Source organism: Balaenoptera musculus, chromosome 9, assembly GCF_009873245.2.
Source record: "Balaenoptera musculus isolate JJ_BM4_2016_0621 chromosome 9, mBalMus1.pri.v3, whole genome shotgun sequence".
In the NCBI taxonomy this organism is placed as follows: Eukaryota; Metazoa; Chordata; class Mammalia; order Artiodactyla; family Balaenopteridae; genus Balaenoptera; species Balaenoptera musculus.
The window spans coordinates 20016860-20042080 of NC_045793.1; the positions used below are offsets into that span (position 1 = coordinate 20016860).

At 36.1% G+C, this 25221-nt stretch overlaps 1 protein-coding gene across 1 annotated transcript in view; it reads right to left on the minus strand.

Annotated features, from left to right (window-relative positions):
- Positions 1-25221, minus strand: part of EXOC4 (exocyst complex component 4) — a 797314-nt gene that overhangs the window by 418849 nt on the left and 353244 nt on the right. The window contains exon 10 of the mRNA XM_036863209.1: positions 13927-14023. Coding sequence (XP_036719104.1) covers positions 13927-14023 — 97 coding nt within the window. The remainder of the gene's footprint in view (positions 1-13926; positions 14024-25221) is intronic.

The window sequence follows — 25221 nt, forward strand, 5'->3', positions numbered from 1 at the left end:
AGAGAAGAGAAACTTAACAAGCCTGAGAACGAATGATCTGAAGAGGAACAAGAGGCCAGAGACAGTGGTGACAGAGAAGCAAAGAAGGAAAAGGTTGAAATACAAAAGCAGGATCAGTTGTGTAAAATAGTAATGAAATCAGGTAAGACAAGGCTGAAAAATGCCCTTGAGATTTGGCATTGAGAAGGTGACGGGTCTGGGTCAAGAGTGTGCAAATGAATGGGCGGGGAGGGAAGGAAATGAAGGGCACAGCATATACTTGAACAGCTTAGTAGTAAGGAAACAGGAAACTTAAGTGATAGGTTGGGGATGGGGGCAGGGGTGTGTGTGATATGCAGGATTAAGAGAAGAGATTTTGTAAAATGGGAGAGGTTGAGCATACTTATGGGTCCCAGGGAAGGAGCCAGTAGGGAGGAAACGACTGAAGACAGAGAAGTTATAGGAGCTAACAAAAAGAACAAGATCCCAGAGGGCATGGAGGGAAATGGGACTAAGACTAGAGGAGAAACTGCCTCTGAAGAAGGAAGGGCCACACAAAGAGACATACCTCTACAACAAATAAATGCCTAAGAGTAAACAGGAAAAATTAAGGAAATTTAGCACTGGTGGGATAATGGACTTCTTTGTCATGGATCTTCTTCTATTCTCAAATTACTACAATGCTTTAATAAGGAACAAAGGCAAGGACAATGTCTGGCACACATTAATCGCTCAATAAATATTTGTTGAAAAATAGCAGTAAATGAATAAAAAGTAATTAACAGAAAAATATGATTAAATTGAAGAATTTTCCATGAAATTTCAGTTTAAGTACATTCAACTCCTAGTGAATGTCGGAGTTGCATCTTGAAAAATCAACACGTCCATCAAAAATATGTAAAAGAGAAAATGTAATGAATTAAGGCTTATAAAGCAGAGGGCTCCCAACTTTCAGAGAAGGATGTTGGGTCCTTTTTATTCTTCAGTGAAATCCTCATTTCAATTTTCTTGAAAGCTTCAAAATAAGAAAGAAGTGTAGATTCACTCAGATGCATTTCTGAGCATTGATGCACCTCTATCAAACCCACTCAGCATTTCTAATTTCACTTTAAAGAATCGATTTAGTAGCCTCTTTTCATACAATTTTCTTTGCTATTCTTATTTCCACTCTGACATTTAAAAAATAAATAAAATATGCAAACGAGATATTGATGGCTTTGCTGATGCCAGCACCCCAAGCACACTGGGCACAGCAAGAGAGCTGCCCATGGGTGGTAGGCATCTCTGCTGACAGGGAGTTCTCGTGGCCACAGGAGAGGCTGCAGATGGATTAAAACTCAGAAAACAAAGTGGCTATGACAAACGTGACTGGACAGAATATACTATAGTCTAATAACCAAGTAGCTAAAGTGAAGGCAATGAATAATGGTAATTAACAGTAAGCTCAAGATAGTATAAAGAGGTTAAAAACACGTATCTTTTAAGAAGCAAGAATTAAAATGCAAGACTCCAAGACCTACTAAAAGAATACTTAATATCCATCAAGTTTATTTTGTGCTTTTAAAACCTGCCTGCCCACTTACCAATGACTCATTTGCTCAAAACATTTTTACTGACTGTCCGTTATGGACCAGAACCACATGATTTACCTCCTCACTACAATTATGGTAGAGCCTCTCAGCTGGGCCTCGGCCTGCTCATTGCTTGCTGTGATATTCCTACGTATTAATATTTGCCTAAGAATGCTGACTTAAGTTGCCAACTATCTTTCTTTGAGAGAGATAATTCTTAATTCTGAGGTCATATGACTTTTTACTTTTCTTAGTGTTGAAATTCTTGTTCTTTATTAAAACTGGCAAATTATGTTGGTTCCAATTATTTTTTCACTGACTGATTCATAAATCCCAAACTCTGGGAAATACAGAGTCAATTAATTTTATCTTCCCGGGCTTTTACTTCCAAGGACACAGTATATATTCATTATCTAAGTAGTCTGGCTTCTGGGCACCCTGGCTCACCACCTAGCCCACCTAGCTAGACCACGCCCTAGCTGTCCCCACAATCTCTTACTTGCATGGGTGGCTCCTTGGTCCCACAAGATAGGAAAGCAAAAGATTTCTTGAAAAGTTGTTTTGAAGGAGTTTAAATTGTAGGCAGGTCTTCGGACCATAAAATCCTAAAAAGTTCTCATTTACTCCAAAACAATAATTAAATATTGTGTTTTTATAACTGCAAATTTCAGTGGTATACTGATACAGTGACTGACATAAAGAAACCAACTACTGCTACTACTTCCAAAGACATGGTAACTGACACAGACATAATGTTACACCAAAGAAGCCAGACACCAAAGAGGACTTACTGTAGTGTTCCATTCAGATGAAGTTCAAGCACAGGCAAAACCCATCTATCTACAACCAAAGAAATAAGAACAATGACTACCTATGAGGGATGGCTATCAACTGTCAATAGGAGGAAATCTTCTGGGGCACTGTAAATGATCTATATCAGTGTTTCATATATTGACCTGGGTCGTGGTTACATTTGGGACACATATGTAAAAATGCATACAAATATATGAAAATATGTATGTAAGGATTTGGACACATTAATGTATTAGGTTGGCCAAAAAGTTCGTTCTGGTTTTCTGTAAGATGTTCAGAAAAACCTGAACGAACTTTTCGGCCAACCCAATATGTCATATCCCAATAAGAATGAAAAAAATAAAAAATAAAAGAAGATTAGTTTTCAAAATATTTACAGATTTTGAATTCAAAGAGCCCAATTAAGTAAAATACTTCAATATTCTTTCACTAAGTAGCAATATCCTAGAAACTTTCTGGCATTACACTTTTTTCTTTTTGCTATGTGTCACATACTTTCTTACCTATTTACAAGGTGGTAGCTTACAGGAATAGGCTTTAAAGAATACTCAATGAGTTTAATAATAATAAGCACTAAGTAATTAAAATTCTCCCAGAAGTACTGAAAAATACTCACTCGAGGACATCAAAAACTCCAGTATCCATTTCAGTTGCAAAAGAAAAGAAAGGACAAACCCAGCATTTCCAAGTTCAAAACCAATGCTCTTACCAAAACATTAAATTAAGGTAATTAAAAATTAAACCTTCTCTTATGGTACTTCCATCTCAATTCTTTAAATCTGGTTGTTCTTGCTTCTCTTGCTTGAATCAAAGAACACTCTTTTCTCACTTATTAAATAACAAAGTCTCAAAAAAATACTGTGCTTAGTTTGAGGTTTCTTTTTGTTTGTTTGTTTTTAACTACAAAAGGAAAATTAAAAGGGTTTCTTGACCATGAAATGGAAAATATTTCACTTGCTGTACAACGTGTTTAAAAAAAAATTGTAGGCAGTATTAATAATTAAATGTTCAAATGACAATTACTGAATGTAAGAAAGTTGATAATGACCAAGCAAGAGCCCTATAACAAAGTATGCAAAGCAGAAATAAGAGAACAAAATGGATGCGGGGAGGGGGTGTTTTCTGAGAAGCAAAGGGAAGGGTAAAATAATCTTCCAAATGATACAGAGAAACAGTGTATAGCCAACACCCAGAAGGAATATAAATTATTAAAGGAAGAGACCACATTTTTCCTCTAGGTATTCCTATGTTATTTTTGATACCAAATTACATTATCAATTTAGGTTTCAAAATCAAATGTAAATGGGCCTCCGGCTGGACGGAAACATATTTCACTGAATGCTGAATAAGCATATTTTGGCTACTGCAGTCCAAGACAAATACATGTTCAGAATACATAAAAAGCAACACACAAATTATGCAAACATTTTGCTCTGAAAAGAATCTCCTCTACAGTCTTTCATATGTACGCTTCCAATAATTTTAATTGATCATTAGAAAATTTAATTGATAATGAGAAGAAAATCTGCAACTAGAATATCAGCTTAAATCTAGGTCAACATCATGGCAGCAGTCATGATGATTTTAGGTTTACTTGAAAATATAGTTTTAGTCCCATATGAGCTTTACAGCAGAAGCAAGCATGCCTTCTTTTTGCCTTAAGAGTCACTGTAAGGGTTAACTTATAATCACATGTACCAGTTACTGGCACAAGAAAAAAAAAAAAAGGAAAATACAAAAACAGGAGCAGAGAAGAAAAAAAGACAGACAGTAGAAGGAACTCCATTGTAGAGAGGGGCGCAGTTTCTCTAATAATTGCTCTATGTACAGTCAGGGTCTGAGTGTCTCTCTTACTGTGTGTCGGAAAGAAGAAAGTCAAAGCTGTAATGACACAGCCTTGGTCAACTATAATGCCTTGACCTGGTCAGTGATAATCATGAGCACTAAACTGAAACATAAAAAAGGAACCCAAATGAGCAGGATTGGAAGAAACACCTCCAACCAGAGTTCTGAAGCTGCATAGTATATTATAAAGAGGTCCAATGTTGACCTCACAATTCAGCATCTTGTTAACTGCATCTTTTGATTAAGCATCTCTAGGAACAATACTGTCTTCCAAGGAAAACTTTCCTATTTTTGAATGGCCTTATTCATTAGAAAATTCTCATTATGTAGAGTCAAATCTCTTTACCATCCAACCAACTAACTAGCTTAGATTTAGATTTAGAAAACAGATTTAGATTTAGAAAACAACAAAAAACCGCTTTATTTCTTTTAAGTGGCACATATATTTGAAATTAGATATCAAATCCTCTGTTTTTCACTAAGATTTTCAGTTCTTCCTACTGTTTCTCATAAGGACCGGCCTACACTTTTCTGCTAACTAGACTGGCCTGTCTTACCTCTCTTGACATTGTTGCTGAAATGTGCATTGACATGTGGGCTGGAACTGTGACAGACTCTTCAGTTTACTCCATTAATATAAAATTGCCAGTTAGTTGCAATCAGTGTTCAGGCATATATCACACAACATATTTTGAAAATACAAAAGAGAAAGCTTAGAAAAAAAATTTATAATCTCCAAACATTACTTAGTTTGAAGACTAAAAGCATTTAACATTTATTATATAAATTCCAAAGCAGTGACTCAAATGTGGGGTTTGAAATCTAAATATACTGCCACTCAAGTGTTTCACTGGCCTTCACAGGTCAAACAGTCTGAAAAGATAGCAATATTTTTCATAATTCTGAGGACAAGGAAAAAACCATTGTGTTTCATAAAAATGCAATAAGACAGCAAAATTTCCTCCCATGCGTGAATAATGTATGACCTACAATGTTATTTGCTAGGCTGTCTAATCACCAGCATCTTTCAAAATGTCTATATAAGCTTTAGCTCATTAAGAACAAACATGTATCGGTATAAAAATATCACATACCTGTGAACACTCAGAATAATATTCTGCCAAATGCCAATGCACACATCAAACTGACATGGGTGGGCCAACTTTTGTGCATTTCTCAAGGATAAAAAATATTGGGAAAAGAAATACAGAATTACTTCACTCTATGACATTCACGCTAACTCCAATAATCAAACACACACGCACGCTATCTACCTATCGATCTGTCTACCTATCTATCGATTTATCATCTACCTATCTATTGATCTGTCTACCTATCTATCAATCTATCTAACTTTCTAATATCAAGAAAGAATCCAGGGGCTATGGTACCCTTGTAAATAAAGTTAAAAAAAAAATCTAACAGAAACAGAAGAAGCTACATAAGAAAGCTTTTAAAGCAAGGTTTCTTCTGTTAGAAAAGGTTTTATAATCTTGAAAAGGGCTTCTATAATTCATGAAAGAATAATAAGGCAAAACTATTTTAGGCAACCATAAGCTTAGAAAAGGTGAAAGGAAAAAGTATCTGTTTCTACTATATAACTGCTATCAATAAAAACAAAATATGAGGGGGCTTCCCTGGTGGCGCAGCGGTTGAGAATCTGCCTGCCAATGCAGGGGACACGGGTTCGAGCCCTGGTCTGGGAAGATCCCACATGCCGCGGAGCGACAAGGCCCGTGAGCCACAATTGCTGAGCCTGCGCGTCTGGAGCCCGTGCTCCGCAACAAGAGAGGCCGCGATAGTTAGAGGCCCGCGCACCGCGATGAAAAGTGGCCCCCACTTGCCGCAACTAGAGAAAGCCCTCGCACAGAAACGAAGACCCAACACAACCATAAAATAAATAAATAAATTAATTAATTAAAAAAAAAAAAAAACAACAAAAAAACAAAATATGAGGCTAAGTTAAAAGAGTTGTAGTTTAGGATTAATGCTATAAAAAAAACCAAATTTCTAAATTCACCTTAACATTTCTATATTTTATCCTTTAACAAACACTTTATAGTTACAACAGAGGTAAATCAATGATAAAAAATGTATACCATTTTTAGGTACAAAAGAAATATTGATCTATTTCAATATCATTACTAAAAAAATTTCCCTTTATATTTTTATTCAGATCTGATAAATTCACTTCAAATCAACAAATATTTGCTAAGCACTTCTATAAGTTACCTATTAATTCTTTAAACAAATATTTACTGTGTACCCCATTCATATAGAAGATAAATCTGAACCACCACTCCCTTAATTGTGGAAGTAGTGCTAGGAAAAGATTTGAGAAAGGAAAGATCATGAAGGGCAGAAATCCAGGATATTATAGGAAAGCAGACTCGGAGTTCTGAAGACCTAAAACAGTCTTACCAAAGTAATTCACTTATAAGCAAGTTAGTACCAGAAAAAGTTGAAAAGACCTTTTGTGCTAGAGCATGTTTAGACTAATAATGTATATAATTCATAGCTAAGTAATTATTCCTGAATTATTTTCTATAAAAAACAGATTTGTTGGCAAAGCTTATTACAAAAAACAAAACAAAACAAACCACAGGCCTTCTGCAAAGCAGCCCATCAAACCATACTACTTCCTTAAGAGAAAACAACAATTTATAGTTCAGCTGCAACTACTGAAAAACTCTCATGTATCTGGAATGTCACACAGGATAAGTCCTTCATAACATGTTGATAGACTAACGGCATAACAACATTTGCTCAGTATCTCTGGATAATACTGTCAAATTTGGCTATACATCAGAGATTTATTTTCCATTTCAGGAGATGTAATTGTTAGGAGGGACAAAGGACTTTCACTATACCAAACAGAGGAGTGTTAATGGCTTCATCCTTAAAAAGAGGGGTTCCTGAGTGTCCAAACTACAGTAAGATGAAGTCTTAGAAAATAGTTTTTACCGATAGCCATTCTCTCAGGCTTTGAAACAGTTCCCTATACTGCTGCTAACTGGCAGCTTCTACAGCTGACAAGATTAACTTTTAGAAGGTCTTCTTCTCCATAATTATGGACAAATATGATTAGACGGTATGATTACAAGTACTTGTTGTTCCTACTGCTGTTTGCCCGAAGAAAGGCACACAGACAACTAGAGAGATACTGTCTATCACCAAAGCCCATGTGACCAGGAAAGTTTCATATCCCTAACTGACCTAAATGCCAGCCTACTCCTTACTGACCAATAAATACTTTTGGTTCTACCCAGGAAGTGTTTCACTGCTGCCTGATTTAATGAAGTGTGGGTGAAAATAAATAGTGAAAAATGCTCACAGCCTGGATACTGAATATTCCAGTTGTGTTCAACAGAGGAAGCGTCAGTGACATTTTTGCAGCTTTAAATACCATCACCATCCACCAGGTCTCCAGCCTGCTACCGCTGCCAAGTCACCCCAAGACTGCAAACATCTGTTCTTTCAATTATCTCATAAGAAAGTACTTCAGAAATGCAAAGCGCTCATTATTCTAAAGAGCCAAACGCCTTTTAAAAGCTGGTTGAAGCAAATAAGCAAAAGAAACAATGCACTGTCATTTGGACTTTTCAAATTTTAAATGTCAGGCCTTTGGAGTCCCTAAATATTATAAAAGCATTTCCCCATCACAAAATCACAAAACTTTAAAGACAGAAAACAAAATCCAGACCAACCAACTCCTCTATTTTATAGCTACAGAAAACTAAGACACACAGTGATTTGGCCAACATCAAAAACTAAAAAGTGGTCGATCACTTGTATCCTCTACTCCGCCCACTTTCAGTGGTCTATCTTCTCTATCATGCAATATACATAACTCCTTTCCATTCAAACAATGACTCCAGTGCTAAAAGAATGATTAAATAAAGCATTTAATAAATTAACTTCCCGAGTTCATTCTAATTGCAAAATTTAATGTACATTCTCTGCAGTAGATAATTAAGGTTAAATGAGATCATGATGGTGAGACCCTAATCCAATAGGGCTAGTGTCCTTGTTAGAAGGGGAAGAGGCTATGTGAGGAAACAGTGAGAAGACTTCTTCGGACTCCTGTGTTCTCACTGCTGACTTGTCCTGGCTCTAAACACTTGGAATTTTTGCTTCTCAAACCCTGATGGGCTGCATTAAATCCCACCACCTTTCTTTGATGACTTCACCTTTAAAACTCAAAGCCTGCAGATATGAGATGGTGAGTACAACAGTCAAATACATGACTTTGTTTTCATTAGCAACACATTAGTAACAGTCCCCACTAATGTGCCTAATTGTTCCAGAATGCATGCAATAATAAATGCATACCGTAAAAAGGGAGAGAGAGGTAAAGCTTTAGACTGTTTTCTAAATACTTCAGTTAGATGCTGCAATCATTTAGATTTTTAAGGTAATAATTCTGTTTTCACCCATTTTTTGCTATATGAAAGAACTGTATTAACAAATGTAAGACGCAAATAATATTTTTAGATTTTTAGAGAATAAAGAATAATAATAAATAAAAAAATAGGGAAAAATAAATTCTCACTCCCTTCCCTCCCCACAGAATCCCCAAATATAGCAGCCACAGAGTAATTTCAAAGTTCCTGAAATGGCTAGATTACATATTAATTGTAACTAAAAAATATTACTCTATATCAAACTGTGGTTGATACCTCAATAAAATGCACACTTTATTGGTAAAGGTTTATTTACATTTAGATCATGGTTAATAATAACCATGATGTAATTATTCAAAAATAGAAATTTTTGAAAAAAAAATCTGAATGTATATCAGACCTAGACAAAAGAAAGGAAATATGACATTAAAATTTCAACATTAATGTTGAATTAATCTTCCTTCTGTTCCCCCAGTTCAAGACCTTTAAAATAAAACCCATTTATTACAGTGAATCCATCCATTCCTCTTAAGTGTTTCCAGAGAAACTAAAAAATAACAAATAAGTCAGTGGGAGCGGGGGGTAGGGGAGCAGGTATTAGTCCTACCATTTTCTAGGTCTATATTTTTGTCAAAGTATTTCAGAATCTACCTAGGTATGGCTAGAAATCTTTTTATTTCAATACGCTTTTGTTCATTTTAGACCCACAGGAAGAAAAATTGATTAGATGACCTGTTATCATTAAAAGCTTACATTAAGGGTTTAATTGCACACAATGTCTTGTTAGGCTGAGTATAGCAAGCAAGATAAAGATTACTGTACCTCATCTTTCTAAAACTTCACTCTCTAAGAGACAAACTGCTGGTTTCTTAACTAGAAAGAGAAAATAGTAAGGAAAAGCATTAAATAAACAAGTCAAGGGGCCAGCAGAGTTCATGGGTAGTGAACCAATTGGGAGTCAGTATATTAGCCTCCAGAACCTGGTATGGTTTCCTAGTGTTGAGACTGCAGTGGTTATGAGAAAAGTACAAGAGTAAGTTTGCAAGGTTACCAGATCTGGGACCTTGTACGATGATTTTATAGGAGGACAGTATAAACAACTGCTAAGAATATATAAAACAGCATAATGGGAATCTGCTATGTGGTCTTCTTAGCAGGATGATTCAGTTTCCAATACTGAAAACCTTTAGGCTGCAAAGAAGGACTTCCAGTTGAATAAAAATTATGAAGAGAATATTTTAAATAAATGAAGTGTAGAAAAGCCATATGCAAAGTTTCAGGAAGACAGAGTACAAGAGTTGCTAGTCAAAGGGGAAGAGCAACAATGAAAAATGAAGGACCCACACACTTGGGAGGGTTTCTCCCTTCCAATAAAAAACACTTGAGTTTACCAAGAGATAGTGTAAGAAAACAGTGACATACTATTTAAACAGGTGTTGGCTTGTGATAAAAGCCAACTTGTGATAAGCCCCTTCTAAACTTACTCTTTGAATATGATGTAAGTTATAAATAAAGATTATTATAATCAATTAGAGAAAGAAAAATTGGGATGGAAAAATAATGTGAGTCACTCCATACAAGTAGAAACACATGAGGAGGCAAACTGGGTAACAGGATATGTAATTGCTCAATAATGTGAAAATGGTTTCAAGAGAAGCTGTACCAATTTACACACTGTGTATAAGAGATCCCATTGATCCACATCCTCTTCAATAATTGGTGTTTTCAAGCTTGTTAATTTTTGCCACTCACACAGCTACCAAGTGAGTACCTTTAGGCAAGGGTTTGATCTTATTATTATTATTATTTTTTTGGTTCCACAGGACCTGGCATAGAATCAGAGTCCAATAAATAACCTGTGAGTCAAACTGAGGTAAAGGAACCTAGATTTGAACCTAGATAACTTGTTGTGGTTTCCATTTTTAATTTCAAAATTTGTGCTCTTTCTCCATCTTTCAGTTCTTCTACACTCTCTCTCCCACTATGTTATATTGCCTTTGAAATAACAAAATGCTAAATCACATTCACTTTGAACTAGCATGGAAAAAAAATAAATAAGCAAGGGGCATTCTGAAGGATAGAAAATGGTATCTATACATATTTTATATAAAGAATCTCATAAAAATAAAAGAGACTATTTCTAAACAAGAGTCCACATCTAATTCAGAGAAAAGAACACATCATAAGCATTTAATAAACACTTCAAAAAACTGTTGATTATGAATAACTGAATGACTATAGGAGAAATGAGAAATGTTTTATGATAACTGTAAAAATGAAATAGTATGATAATGAACGCTGATTCTTCTCATTACCAAAACTAAACTTCTAAACTTTATTTATTTGTTTATTTATTCAATTTTTTGGCTGTGCTGTGTGGTTTGCAGGATCTTAGTTCCCCGACCAGGGACTGAATCCGGGCCATGGCAGTGAAAGCCCAGAATCCTAACCACTAGGCCACCAGAAAACTCTCATAAACTTCTAATCTTTAGAAGAAACAATAAATCCAATAATCAGCCAATGCTGAAGTGTAAAAACTAAAAATAAATTTAAAAAAAACTAACAACACTGAAAGATCTTAGTCATTTGAAGTTCCATAATCCCATTATGAGCATTCAGGTGAGGCTCTATAATGGGTCTGAGAAGTAAGGTTAAAATCTGACCCAAAGGCTAATTTAAAGTCTATAATGATCACCTGCTTAGGAAGGAATTGCTTCACCTTGTAGACCACATAATAGTCTTGTGACTTCCTCAACTATTTGCATTATGCCACAAAACTTTCTCCAGTTCTCATCAATAATAAATTAAAATACTGAATGAAAGTAGAGACCAAACTAGTGAGTAAAACTAGTAGGAGTATTATCAAGCCTTAAAACAACTCTCCAGGGAAGCAGCATAAATAGTAAAAAATAATTGTCAAGAATACATTAAACTCTATCAGTATTTTACCAGAAATGCATTATATTAAGTGTGAAATAAGTATGTATTTTTTCCATTCTCCTAACTTCGCATTTAAAAAGACAAAATAAGTTTATGGGAAAAAAAATCTCTTGAAAAGTGGTTACTGACAACACTGCTAAAGAAACTTCTAAAGGATTTCTTCCAGAGTTAAAAACAAATGTAAACATAAGGATTCCATTTATTGAAGCCATAGCATAACTTGGCAGTAAATTATGGCGTTAAATCTAGGTTAGAAGATGCCTATAATGATTAAGCTATCTTTCCATTTTCCTAACAATTAGCAACACTAAGTAGAAATCAATTGTAATTGGAAAAGAGAGTAAGTACCAAACTAATTACTGAAGTCAGCTGATATATATGATAGTTGTTAGTTAATTTAGAAATCCTAAATGTTGTAATTTACTTATTATATATTCATATATATACACATATATAATGAATTATATATATAAATTCATTGATTTATATATATAAATTGATATATACATATAAATCAACTAAATTTACAGAGGAATAGTTTTAATTCTCTTAATTCCATGATTCTTAACTCACATGAATTTACTTGCTGCTAAAACTTTTTTTTTTTTTTTAAGGTTAGTGATGTTTCTTCAAAAATCTCTTATTTTTAATTGTGTGAAAGTCAGGTATTTTTGTAGTTCAACTTACATATTTGTGCTTTCACATTTAAAATTAATTGGGTAAAATACTCCAGTATAATTTTTTAAACTGGTTACCTAAATAAGAGATTTGAATTAAACTAGTTCTAATGATGTCAATTTAGTAAGTGTTGGTTAATGAGAAGGTAGGATAATTCCAGCAATAAACCGTTTCTGTTTTGGAAAAGTATATACAGTGTTATCTCTGGCCAGTTCAGTAGCATTTGTTTAACTGTTATACCAAATGCCTCAAATATTACAGGAGTTACCTGAGAAAGTTAAGGTGATGATCTGAGGTACCTAACTTTTAGTGAGCCCAAGAGTTTCTGGTCCACTGTATGAATATACAGCAAAACTAAACACTGGCTCATTATAGAGAAAACATACAATTAATATTATATTGTATATCTGTGTCCCCAAAGTACTCTTTTTTGCTGTACTCAAAAACATGTAATTTGGGCTTCCCTGGTGGTGCAGTGATTAAGAATCCGCCTGCCAATGCAGGGGACACGGGTTCGAGCCCTGGTCGGGGAAGATCCCACATGCTGTGGAGCAACTAAGCCTGTGCACCACAACTACTGAGCCTGCGCTCTAGAGCCCACGAGCCACAACTACTGAGCTCATGCGCCTAGAGTCCGTGCTCCGCAACAAGAGAAGCCACCACAATGAGAAGCCCACGCATCACAACTAAGAGTAGCCCCCGCTCGCCGCAACTAGAGAAAGCCTGTGCGCAGCAACAAAGACCCAACACAGCCATAAATAATTTAAAAAAAAACACACACACAACATGTAATTTACCATTTCTTAACCTTTTTCAGGTGTACAGTACAGAAGTGTGAACTATATGCACATTATTGTGTAACATCTGTAGGACTTCCTCATCTTATAAAACTGAAACTTTAGATCCACTGAATAACCACACCCCTTCCCTGCGCCCCCCGCAAAAGTACCTTTTTAAAGGTATTTAGGGCTTAGAAGTTTTTTAAATGGAAGTATCACAGATTCTCATTTTCTTAAATCATAGTATCACAACAAACTGAGCATTTTAATAGATTTCATTCTACTCACTAACAAGCTTTATCCTTCAATATATAAAACCACATATTTGATTGATACAATGTCTTTCAGTTTTTGTAAATCATATTTGTTCAGAGACCTGCCAGTTCTCAAAGGATATCTGAGTCATTAGTTTAAAACAGACAGATCATGGTGCTGCTATTTTTTCCTGTAAAGGGCAAGTAAATAGTTTAGGCTGTGTGAGGTATATGGATTCTGCTGCAAACATTCAACTCTGCAACTAGAGCCCCCAGACTGTTATGGGCAATACATAAATGGATGAACCTGACTCTGGCAATAAACTTTATTTACAAAAACAAGGGACAGGCTAGATTTCTCCTGTGCGCCATAGTTCGCCAACCCCTGAAATAGTTAAGGGATAGAGACAAGGAACAGGACAGGGAGTAGTTAAGAAAGAAAATCAAGTAAATGTATTTATGAAGAATTACTCCCGAGACCAAGTAGCTACTTAGTAGGGTTGACATTAATTTTCTATTGATGCACTTTGATTGTGAGGTCCTATAAAATGGAAAAAGTTCTTTTTATGACTTGTTTCAATGCTGACTGACCTACTGGCATTCAGTACGTTAGCATAAATAATGAAAATATTGATCTTCAGTAAGTACATAGGATTTGACTTACCTTAATAATGGATGGAATATGACAGTAATATTTCTGGCTCCAGGTTTGCAGACAAATTTTGTTCCTCCACCTTCAATTAAGTTGTCATCAGGACCCCCTTTCAGAAAAAAAATAAAAGAGAGATTAGCTTATCAGAACTTTTACAAAGAAATAAGCCTATCAGAAGTATGGTACACTATCACAAGGAAGATCATTTTTGAAAACAGCTGCCTTTAATATTTACAAAATTATTTTATTTTGAATGACTTGATCCAGTCTTCCTCATTAAATAAGCAATGGATTCGCATTTTCACTCTGGAGTGAGAACATGGAAGCACAGTAAGAATAACTGTATAAAGAAACAATGCAAGGGTACAACCCAGTTAAAGTTAAAATTTTGATCTCTAATCACCAGGGTCAACCTTGTACAGCATGGCACATGAAAACTTCAGGGGAATGAAGAAGTGCCATTCAGGCTTGTCTAGGGCTCAGAAGGTTGGAGCAGAGGCCCATATGAACCTAACCAAGCATATTTCATCAAATCTAAGACCCCACTAATTGTAAGATACACTATTGTTGTAAGTAACACTAAGAAAAAAGATCCTGCTAACTAAAGTATACAATGCTTCCTTATTATTTGGAATCTTCTTTTTTTTCTCTTATTGAAAAGTTCTTTACAGTTTAAATACACAGAACTAGGTTAAATAATTCATAAATAAGTAAATGTAAGGATTTATTAAGGTTTTTAAGATAAAGAGATATTTAGCCAAAATCTCTCATACACATATAATAAGGAAACATAAGAAAAGTGAGTTGGTTAAGGTATTCTTAAAACTATTCAATATTCAGAGTCCAGCTCTTCTGAATGGCTCAGAGTGGTCACTATCTTTGTTTTCTAAACAGTTTCACTAAGTGGATTTCTTGAAGGAGTACAGCCAGTATTTTACTCCAAGCTGCTGATACCAATTCTGCAAGGTTTAATGTTGACATGTTCTTGATACTATTAGAAGGTTTAGAGAGAAGGTGTACTTACAGCAACCAAGATTAATACTCTTTCGTCAAATGGTCCTTAAGAGGTTCACTAATTGAAATACTGAAGGGTCATGATGTGAAGACTAACTGCTCAGCTCACAAGTACTGAGGCAAAAACAACTCATTATGACTATCTTCCGGTCGATAGCCATTAAGATGTCACTGATTTAAGATATATCCTAATTTCAGAGTTTAGAACGTGACAAATGTACATCCTGGGGTGTTGGGAGAAATGTTCCCCCACCCCCACTTCATGTTTCTATGCATTAGGATGAAGCTCAATTAAAGTAATCCCTGGCCTCTGTCCATCTTTTACCCACTCAAGGGAAGTGAACTAACTTCTTTGGTAAATTGAGAAGAAAAAGCTGGGCATGCAGAGCTCAGCAATCCCCTTATTCCACTTTAGAAACCAGAATGCCTGTACAAAGTCAGCGTTGTCTCACTAAGTTTAGCAGTGAAGGTCCTACCTTGTCAGAGAAGGATAAAGTGGTCCAGTACCTTCTATAAGTGAGTAAGTAAATTTGTCTGATTTTGATGTTCAGTCAGCAAACTCATTTGGCTCTCTTAACTCTCTTAGGCTACATCTTTCAGTCTAGCTTATATCAACATAAAAGTGGTATTTCATCTTCCATTTACTTACTTATATTATTTCATAATAGTGTCAGAACTCTGACAGGAAAGGTAGATGCTATTTAATAGACTTTCTCAAAACCCTAACAATCTACACTTACAATACTGCATTTATTTTTGCTAACTTAAAGTTTCTTTTTAATTATAGTTCTCTGCATGATACCAAACATAAACCTCACCTGATATATTATCTGCCTTAATGGTCTCTGAGGTATCCTGGAAATTGACTGATAAAAACATGTGAAGCTTTGGAAATCCATAGCCTGGATCATCAAGACTTCCCAGAGGCACCAGAGTCTAGACAAATCCCATTTGGATCAGTTGTTTCCACCAACTAATCAAAGGATGGCTTTTCTTAAGAAAAACAGAGACTGTAATGGCATGTACAGCTCTAGATTCAAAATCATGAGCTGTTTGTTCTCACTTGGAAAAAAATCCTCTTGTATTATTATATTTGCATTGGAGATGTCAGTGTTCTGCTAAGTCAGTGATTTTGCTCAGTTAAAAGAAAAGCAAAAGGAGAGCATCAACACTACAACAGGAACTACTCCTTTAATAAAAATCTTCCCCAAAAGGTCACATGGCATGGTTACAAACAAACAAAAAATAAAGAATAAAAATATCTTCTTCACTAACACTTCTCTTTCTAAGATCGTAAAATCGAGTCAGAATTGAATCACCAAGGAAACGTGCACATGTGTCGAAGAAATCAGGTTATATTCTGCACTCCAGGAACAACATAAATGACTTCCTACAAAATAAATAAATCTACACACAAAAAATAATGCACTAATCTACTCAATATGAGCATATCTTTAAAGGACAAATATGAGTTGGACTGCATGATCTCTAATAGTTTCTAAAAATCCTGAAGTTTTCTGATTTTAGATACTCAATAATTAAATACAGGCCTGATTACCCCAGCTCCAAACTAGCATCTTCATGCACACTGAACACACTGCATGCATGACCACCTCAATGCCTTTGTCCACACTGGGCTCTATCTGGGGAGACCTCTCCCCTCCTACCATTCCTTTAGGGCCCAGGTCTAGACCTAAACTGTCAAGTGCCCCTCTCCCAATGTCCAAAACTCCATTAACAGTGACTTTATAAAATAAACCATATAACCTTAACATAGGTCTCTTCTGTTACTGTCACTTGTTTTCTAGTTCTTATGTAACCTTTTCCCCACTTGGAATGTAACATCCCAGAAAGTACTTATAAAAAATATATATTTGGTGAATGAATGAAGGAAGAAACGATGACCTAACCCAGTAGAATGTTATTAGAATTAGATGAGAAACTATATGTGCAAGTCCTTGGTGAACTGCCAAGAACCTAACAAATGTCAGCAATGCTCTCTGTATCCCTAAAGGCTTACAGCTAGTAGGTGTGCTTCATCAACTTTTGTTGATGACAATCATATGGGGAACACAGATAACAAAAAATAAAGATGCAATACCAAAAATAAGGCACAACAGCCACTAGAAATGTCAGTGGGAGGAAGATTTGGCTGTGAAAATAAAGGCATGATGACAACGCATCAAGCTAGAAACTAATAGTTTCATTTGTTCTAAATCCGTGTTAGCTACATAAAGGCTATTACCGATTCACACAGTAGGGTTAAACTAATTAAAAAGTAAAGATTGGGCAGACTTGTTAAAAAAAAAAAGAAAAGAAAGAAAAATTCCCCTCCCTACCTCAACCTGCAACCAAAATTCCATCTACAGGAATGCTTGTATGCTTTTCCAAGCCCATTACCAAGTGCCATCAACACTGCATTTGATGTGATTTCCTCTTCACAGACTACAAGTCCAAATCTAGCTTACTAAATTACTAATAAACAGCACCAACCCAGTGAAAATAGTCCTGAAAATAAAGCTGTCAGGACCACAAGTAAAGGTCATGGCCAAAGACTGCATGGTCTGCGAGTCTCCATCCTCTGAGGTTTATTCTAGCTTTTCAATATTCTGCATGAGGAACAAAACTCGCCCCTCCTCACACGCCTTCCGTTAATCAAGTAATCTGGGAGCTGCCGTCGTGAATGTTCTTAGGGAACATGTTGCTCAGTCCTGAGAAGAGCAGGGGATGGGCAGGTGCATGTCCCTCCCCTTCATTCATTATGCTCACTGTCTAATCCCTGCTGTCCCAGGCCAGGTGTCAGGCACCAGAGAAAATGCTGAATGATGATGGATGGCTGGAAAGAAAGGGGAACCGACAGCCATGTTACAAGTAGAATATATATTGTGCAGAAAGGAGGGGACAAAATGCCCCAGTCATATTTCCTGGTCCTAACAAGGAGGACAATGGCTGATGGGCTCCCTCAGGTGACTGGCAAAAGGCACCAGGGCCACCCAGTGACTGCGGGGATGACAGCATCTTAGTGCGTGCAGGCTAGACCCTTCTTTTAGAATTTATTTACTTATAAGTCATTAGCTCCTAAACTTACATATTCCTTGATTCTTCCCAGCTAGAATTTGATGTAGTTTATAATGAACATAGTCATGTTAATAAAACACACAAAAAACCCAAAAGTCTCAGAAAGAAATGGAAAGGAATGTTCTCCCTGAGAGGACTACATACCGTACAGTGGGAAGAATGAAAAAGATTTGTGTCAGATCCCGGATCTCTACTTATTAGTAGTATAAGTATGATAAAAATATTTAAATTCTCTGAGTCTCAACTTTCCCATTTATAAAACACAGATTGCAATAAACTCTTTCAGAGACTTGTGGTGATGTTAAGGTAAGATAACGTACTCCAGGGCATTCAGTACAGAATTTGACACATGGTACATCTCAAATAAATGACTGTCTACTTTTCCCTTTAGAATTCCCAAGCAGTTAAGGATCTAAATGATCACACACACACACACACACACACACACACACACACACACACATATCATTGGAACATAAACTGAAAAAACAAAAGGTTCATATTCAAAAAATGTTATCCTTGCTACTTTAGGCAACATCGTACTAGTCAATATCATTAGTGAGACCAATTAAAACACTTTTGTCTTATTTTAGGGTCAACAGAATTGCAGTGAAATTTTAAAAAATTGCTGAGAATACTTGGAGCCTGACAACAGGAAATTAGTCTTTCTCTTAATTTTTCAGTTAAAAATAATCAATATTAAATGTATAGATGTTAAAATTATGCATGCTCTGTGCCAAGAGCTTAGATGAAAATAGTATAGAATTTGATGGCCATTTTTGTTGAACCACAGAAAGCAGTATGCCTCATCTGACATTTATAATGTGCTCTGGATGTAAAGTTGGCCTTTCCACATAAAAAAGAACCACAGTGAAGGTAAACTTTTCTTTTTTTTTTTAACATCTTTAATGGAGTATAATTAAAGTGGAGTATAATTAAATGGAGTATTAAATTAGGAGTGTGGGATTAACAGATACACATTACTATGTATAAAATAGGTAAACAGCAAGGACCTACTGTATAGCACAAGGGACTATACTCAGCTTGTAATACCTATAATAGAAAAGAATCTGAAAAAGAATATATATATATAACTGAATCACTTTGTTGTACACTTCAAACTAACACAACATTGTAAATTATTTATACTTTAATCAAAAAAAAAAAAGTTCACCTTCACTGTGGTTCTTTTTTATGTGGAAAACCATAATTCAAAGAGTCATGTACCGCAGTGTTCATTGCAGCACTATTTACAATAGCCAGAACATGGAAGCAACCTAAGTGTCCATCGACAGATGAATGGATAAAGAAGATGTGGCACATATATACAATGGAATATTACTCAGCCATAAAAAGAAACGAAATTGGACTTCCCTGGTGGTGAGGTGGTTAAAAATCCGCCTGCCAATGCAGGGGACATGGGTTCGAGCCCTGGTCCAGGAAGATCTCGCATGCCATAGAGCAACTAAGCCTGTGCGCCACAACTACTGATCCTGCGCTCTAGAGCCCGCGTGCCACAACTACTGAAGCCTGCGCACCTAGAGCCCATGCTCCACAACAAGAGAAGCCGCCACAATGAGAACCCCATGCACCACAACAAAGAGTAGCCCCTGCTCGCTGCAACTAGAGAAAGCCCGTGCGCAGCAACAAAGAGCCAACGAAACTAAAAATAAATAAATAAAAATAAATAAATTTAAAAAAAAAAAAAGAAGAAGAAAACAAAGACAAAATACTTATTCTTACCCTCAAATGACTTAACTGTTACAGACAAGTCAAGCAAATCAGGGTTGGTGATGATATTCTACTGCTATTGGATCTGGGAAGAAAATCCAGGCAACAAGCCCCTTTGAGGAAAGGATCATCTTTTGGACTCAACTCTTACCTAGTGTATAACTATTATCAACAATAATTTTCACATACTGTTGTTCATAGATATAACTCTTGTGCCTAGAATAATTTCTGGAACATAATAAGCACTTGGCAAATGTTTATTAAATAAATATATGAATAAGCATGGATAGCACAGGGAACTATATTCAATATATTATAATAACCTATAATGGAAAATAATCTGAATCCATATGTATATAACTGAATCACTTTGCTATATGCCTACAACTAACACAATATTGTAAATCAACTATACTTCTTAAAAAAATACATGAAGCTGGGACGAAGTGAGAGAGTGGCATGGACTTATATATACTACCAAATGTAAAATAGATACCTAGTGGGAAGCAGCCGCATAGCCCAGGGAGATCAGCTCGGTGCTTTGTGACCACCTAGCGGGTGGGATAGGGAGGGTGGGAGGGAAGCGCAAGAGGGAAGAGATACGGGGATACATGTATATGTACAGCTGAATCACTTTGTTATAAAGCAGAAACTAACACACCATTGTAAGGCAACTGTACTCCAATAAAGATGTTTAAAAAAATAATAAAAAAAATTTTTAAATACATGAATAAGCAAATGAACAAACAGAAAATGATAAAGAATATCTCTTTTAGACCAATGAATTCTAAGTACAAACCACACAGGACCAAGCAGTTGTATTTTGCATAGTTTGCTCACTGAGGAATCCATGTTTCAATAAAGTGTTGAAAATGTATATTGATTAAGATATTATTTGTAGAAGACAATCTTCCAAATAGAAACAAATTAGTTATTCCCACTATAAGTAAATGACTTGCCTATATTTCAATGCTCAATTATATTTTATTCCTGGATAGCCTAATGTTGTATAATTAAGACAGGTGTAAAGTATTACACAGGGAGTAAGAAGAAGGTTAAGAGGGGGGAAGGGGACTGATATTTATTAAACATTGACTAAGAAACTGGTGTTTGTATTCACTTAATCCTAATAATATCCCTGTAATATTATTACCTAACACAGATGAGGAAATGGAGACTTGTGAGGGACTTAGGGGGATGTGTCTTGCTCAAGGTCCCACACATGGTAGGTTCAGTATTCAAACAATTTTTTCCCAACTGTATATACTACAATGTGCTTAATATCATTTTATGGTCCCAAGAAATTCATAGGTTGAATCAAATGATGTAGATGATGGGTGATAGAGGAAATTTCTAAAATAGGGAGCAGTTAAGCCCTGATTTTACCGTGGTTTGACACGTAAAATGCACTTTCCATGTAATCAACACTAAATACCACGGTTGGTTATCCAAGTCAAGGCACACAAAGCCTCTTTGACCAAAAATGTAAGTGAAGCTTAAGAAAAACAACATTCTATGGATAAAACCCTCATGCAGAGAATGTTTCTGGAGGAAACACATTTAATGGTCCAACTGAGGCCAAAAATAACACTTTCTAATACAGTCCCAGCAGCAAGAAGCAGAATTCTACTTTTCCTCCTTTCTCCAGACTTGCCAGTAGAGGATATAAGGGCCCCTCTAAACCCAGTCTACTGGTGAGGACTCCTTGGAGGTCCAGGAACATGAAGGTAGAAAAACAAGGGTTGGGACCTTCAGGGACGGAACTTGGATAGTCTGCCTGTATTAATACCTAAAACACTGATATAAGCTGATTTTTTTTTTCTGTTTCTCCTTTTAAGTAAAAAAATCGAATAGCCCTTCTTTGCTTCTTCTTTTACTGTTACTACAGGTCGGTTCTACATGTCTATTCTTTTGAGGCCCATACAGTGTTTTACGGTTTTTTACTTTAGTAACAAAGGAAAAAGGAAAGATGAGGAAAAATGATTGGAAGTTTGGGACTGACATGTACACACTGCTGTATTTAAAACAGATAACCAACAAGGAGAGCACAGGGAACTCTGCTCAATAGTCTGTAATAACCTAAATGGGAATGGAATTTGAAAAAGAATAGATACATGTATACGTATAACTGAATCACTTTCCTGTACACTGGAAACTAACACAACATTGTCAACTATACTCCACTATAAAATAAAAATTTAAAAAATAGACAAAATACAGTGATACTATCATCACAAAAAAATGTTTTGAAAAGTCTCAAAGGTCTCACAATAAAATAAGCAGTTCTAGTATGTAAATTTAGTTAATTTTTTCTTTTAACATAAAACCTTGTATTTCTTTTTCTTTTCAGCTTTATTGAGGTATAATAATTAACAAAACTCTAAGATATTTTAAGTTTACATTGTGATAGTTTGATACACATACCCACTGTGAAAGGATTCCTCCCCATCCAAAGTAACACAGCCATAGCTTCATATTTTTTGTAAGAACATTCAAGTTTCATTCTCTTAGCAAACTGCAATTATATCATACTCTTGTCTCTAATAATGTCCTCTGTAATTCTTGAAAATACTGAAGCATGAATTTTGGGCTCATAACTTAATATGAACCCATAACTTAATATGAACATGGCAAACCCTGTGAGAAAAGCAAATGATGCCGGTGGGTTCTTTTGGTACTCAAAAATTATAATAAAATAGGGATGACATGCATCACTCAAGATACCATTATTCCCTGTCATAAGCATTGTCAGTCATTGACAACCGAACCAGAATCCTTCGGTGTTCTAAGCAGCCACAACAGTTGTTAGGAGTTGAAACTTACCAACCCTTTGAACAAGAAAAACCATGTCTCTTGCTCAACATTCTACACTCATCAAATCCAAAACCAAACCAAAACAATCAAATAAACAAAACGCTCTCCTGGACATTGTCAGAGTACTTTTATTATACAAAATGGGTCTCTTAGGGGTGGCATGAAAAAGCAAAGAATTAGGAGTTCCTGATGAGTAAATTCATGCTCAATTTCCTTAGTGGGGTGGAGGCTTAAGGTGAGTGGGGCTGAAATGAGCTAATCTTTGAAAGGAATGGGAGAAAAAAAATATTGATGAAGGAGTCCTTGATAATCCTATACTGCTGAGGGCCCAGGTGAGATGAAATAACTGGAATTTACAGCAACAGCATATAATATGGAACATTCTAGAGCAGAAATAAGTGTGGAGAAGAGAGACTTTGAGAGCCAGAGTTAAGGATTTACCAGCTGGATGTGTGAGAAGGCAATGGGAAAAAAAGAGTTGAAGGTTCTGGTAAGAAAAACAATTCAGGTGATTAACCACAGATGGGTCAAGGCTTGATAAGAAAAGAAAGGAAATTTGAAAGAAACTTGAATAAAGAATATGGTGGAAGCAGACACTTGAGGGTCTCTATAAGGTCAAAGGACATTCGAGGCTGAAGTGAGAGGGAGAGATTTGAAAGGAACAGGAGGCCATAGAGAGGGACATACTGAGAATTGTTTCTGTCCTCACTTTCCCTGCGGTCACAAACACAGGAAGCCCTCCCCTGAATTAGAAATGGGGTGGTGAATGTGGGGGGCCGTTAAGTTTGATGTTTGGTAGTTAAAGAATTAGGCAGCCGCAAAGTTTGGGAGTCGGGGTAAGACTGAGTAACGAAAGAAAGAAAGGAAATCCCACGGATCTGAGCCCAGAGGGAAAAGGGAAGTTCCTTTTCGTTCTCCCTGGAGTCACTCATAGATATAAGGTATAATGTAGGGAAAGACCATCTAAATTAGGGACTGTCCAGTGATGGATCATTGTGAGAAGGACAAACCGCATGTGTCTTGAAGCATAAAGAACAGTAGAGTATGTGCACATGCAGTATCTTATTTTTTGGAAATTTCAACGTGAGCAGGCTGCTAGGAAGCAAATAACTCATCTGAGTTTTGTTTCAAGTAAGACAATCTCTCCTACATTTTCGGTTAAAGACCATGAATAATTCTTAAAAAGAAATAAAAATCGTATCTTGTAGTTCAAGAACTGAATACATTCTAGCTCCTAAGTAACAAGTGAAATTTATAACAATCTATTATTTTGGGGGTGATCTCTTGGTTTAAAAAAGAGAAGGAAAAAAAAAAAAAAAACAGTTCCTTAATTATCTTCCTAACGAATGAGAAGAGGTTTTGGAGGATGGGATGACAAGAAACAAAGAAAAATGAAGCAACAATTTTTAAGGTTAATAAGAGCTCATCCTGAGCTATCTGTAAAATGTTCACCTGGAGCTCTTCATGAGCATAAGTCAAAAAAAGTTCCGTTAGTAACAGTACTGACAGTTTCTGTAATGGAGTCTATGATGGCATGCTCTGTGAAGAGCATAGCGTGAAGTATGACCAATTACCAAAGGACCCAAAGTCACTGCATGCAGATTTTTAAATGGTTGATCAATAAGGCACAAGGGAACTCTGACCACTGTTGAGGAGCATTCCTACCTTAGTGACACTATCCTCCAACTCACTTTATTTTAAGGCTACATCAGGAGACTGCATTGATCCTCTTTTCTCTTTCCACTCTTTAACAGATGCCCTAGTTTTAATTATCTTCAATCTATTAAATTTATTTTAGTGGCTAGTTGGGCATATCTAGCTCAGAGATTCTCATATATGTAAGCTGGAGTCTGCAACCTTACTTATCGTGTGCCTGGTTTCCTAGCATAATGTTTTCAAAGTTCATCCATGTTGTAGCATTTATCAGTATAGTACTTCATTTCTTTTTATGGCTGAATAAAATTCCAATGTATGTATACACCACACTTATCTATTTACCAGGTGATAAAACATTTGGGTAGTTCCACCTTTTGGCTATTATGAACAATGCTACTATGAACACCCACGTATAAGTTTTGTGTGGACATATGTTTCCTCTTCCATATATACCTAGAATTTGCACTGCTGGGTCATATGCTAAATCGATGTTTAACATTTTGAGGAACTAGCAGACTGTTTTCCAAAAAGTCTATGCCCTAATGCTCATTACTATTTTTAAATAACTAATTATTTAAAATAAAATCTGAACGTGGGGGGGATGGGGTGCTGCAATGGTCAGCACACAGAGGAAGTATAAGTATCTTGTTCTCCAGAAGAACCCTCTCCCACCAGCCCTAGACCCCGCCCCCTGACTCCTGTAGGGGTGGCCCTGTCTGTTTCCATCATTAAGGAAGCATTACCAGGTGTCACAGGTGGTGGCTAGGACAGAAGCATTTGGGCATTGGTACAGCTGGGTAACTATCTGTACTATTTGTACTGTTTCAACTAAGTGTCTGTGCTGGTTCATCACCCACGATTAAAACAGACAATAAGGTTTCTCTCCTCACTCAAGTTTCAGGTTGCAGAAGATCCTACTGTTTGCTCAGTCGTCCTTGTTAAAATAAAGCAAGTGATACGAAGGACGACAGAATGCAGTGAGGTTCTCTAATCAGATGAGCCCATCTCAGTGCT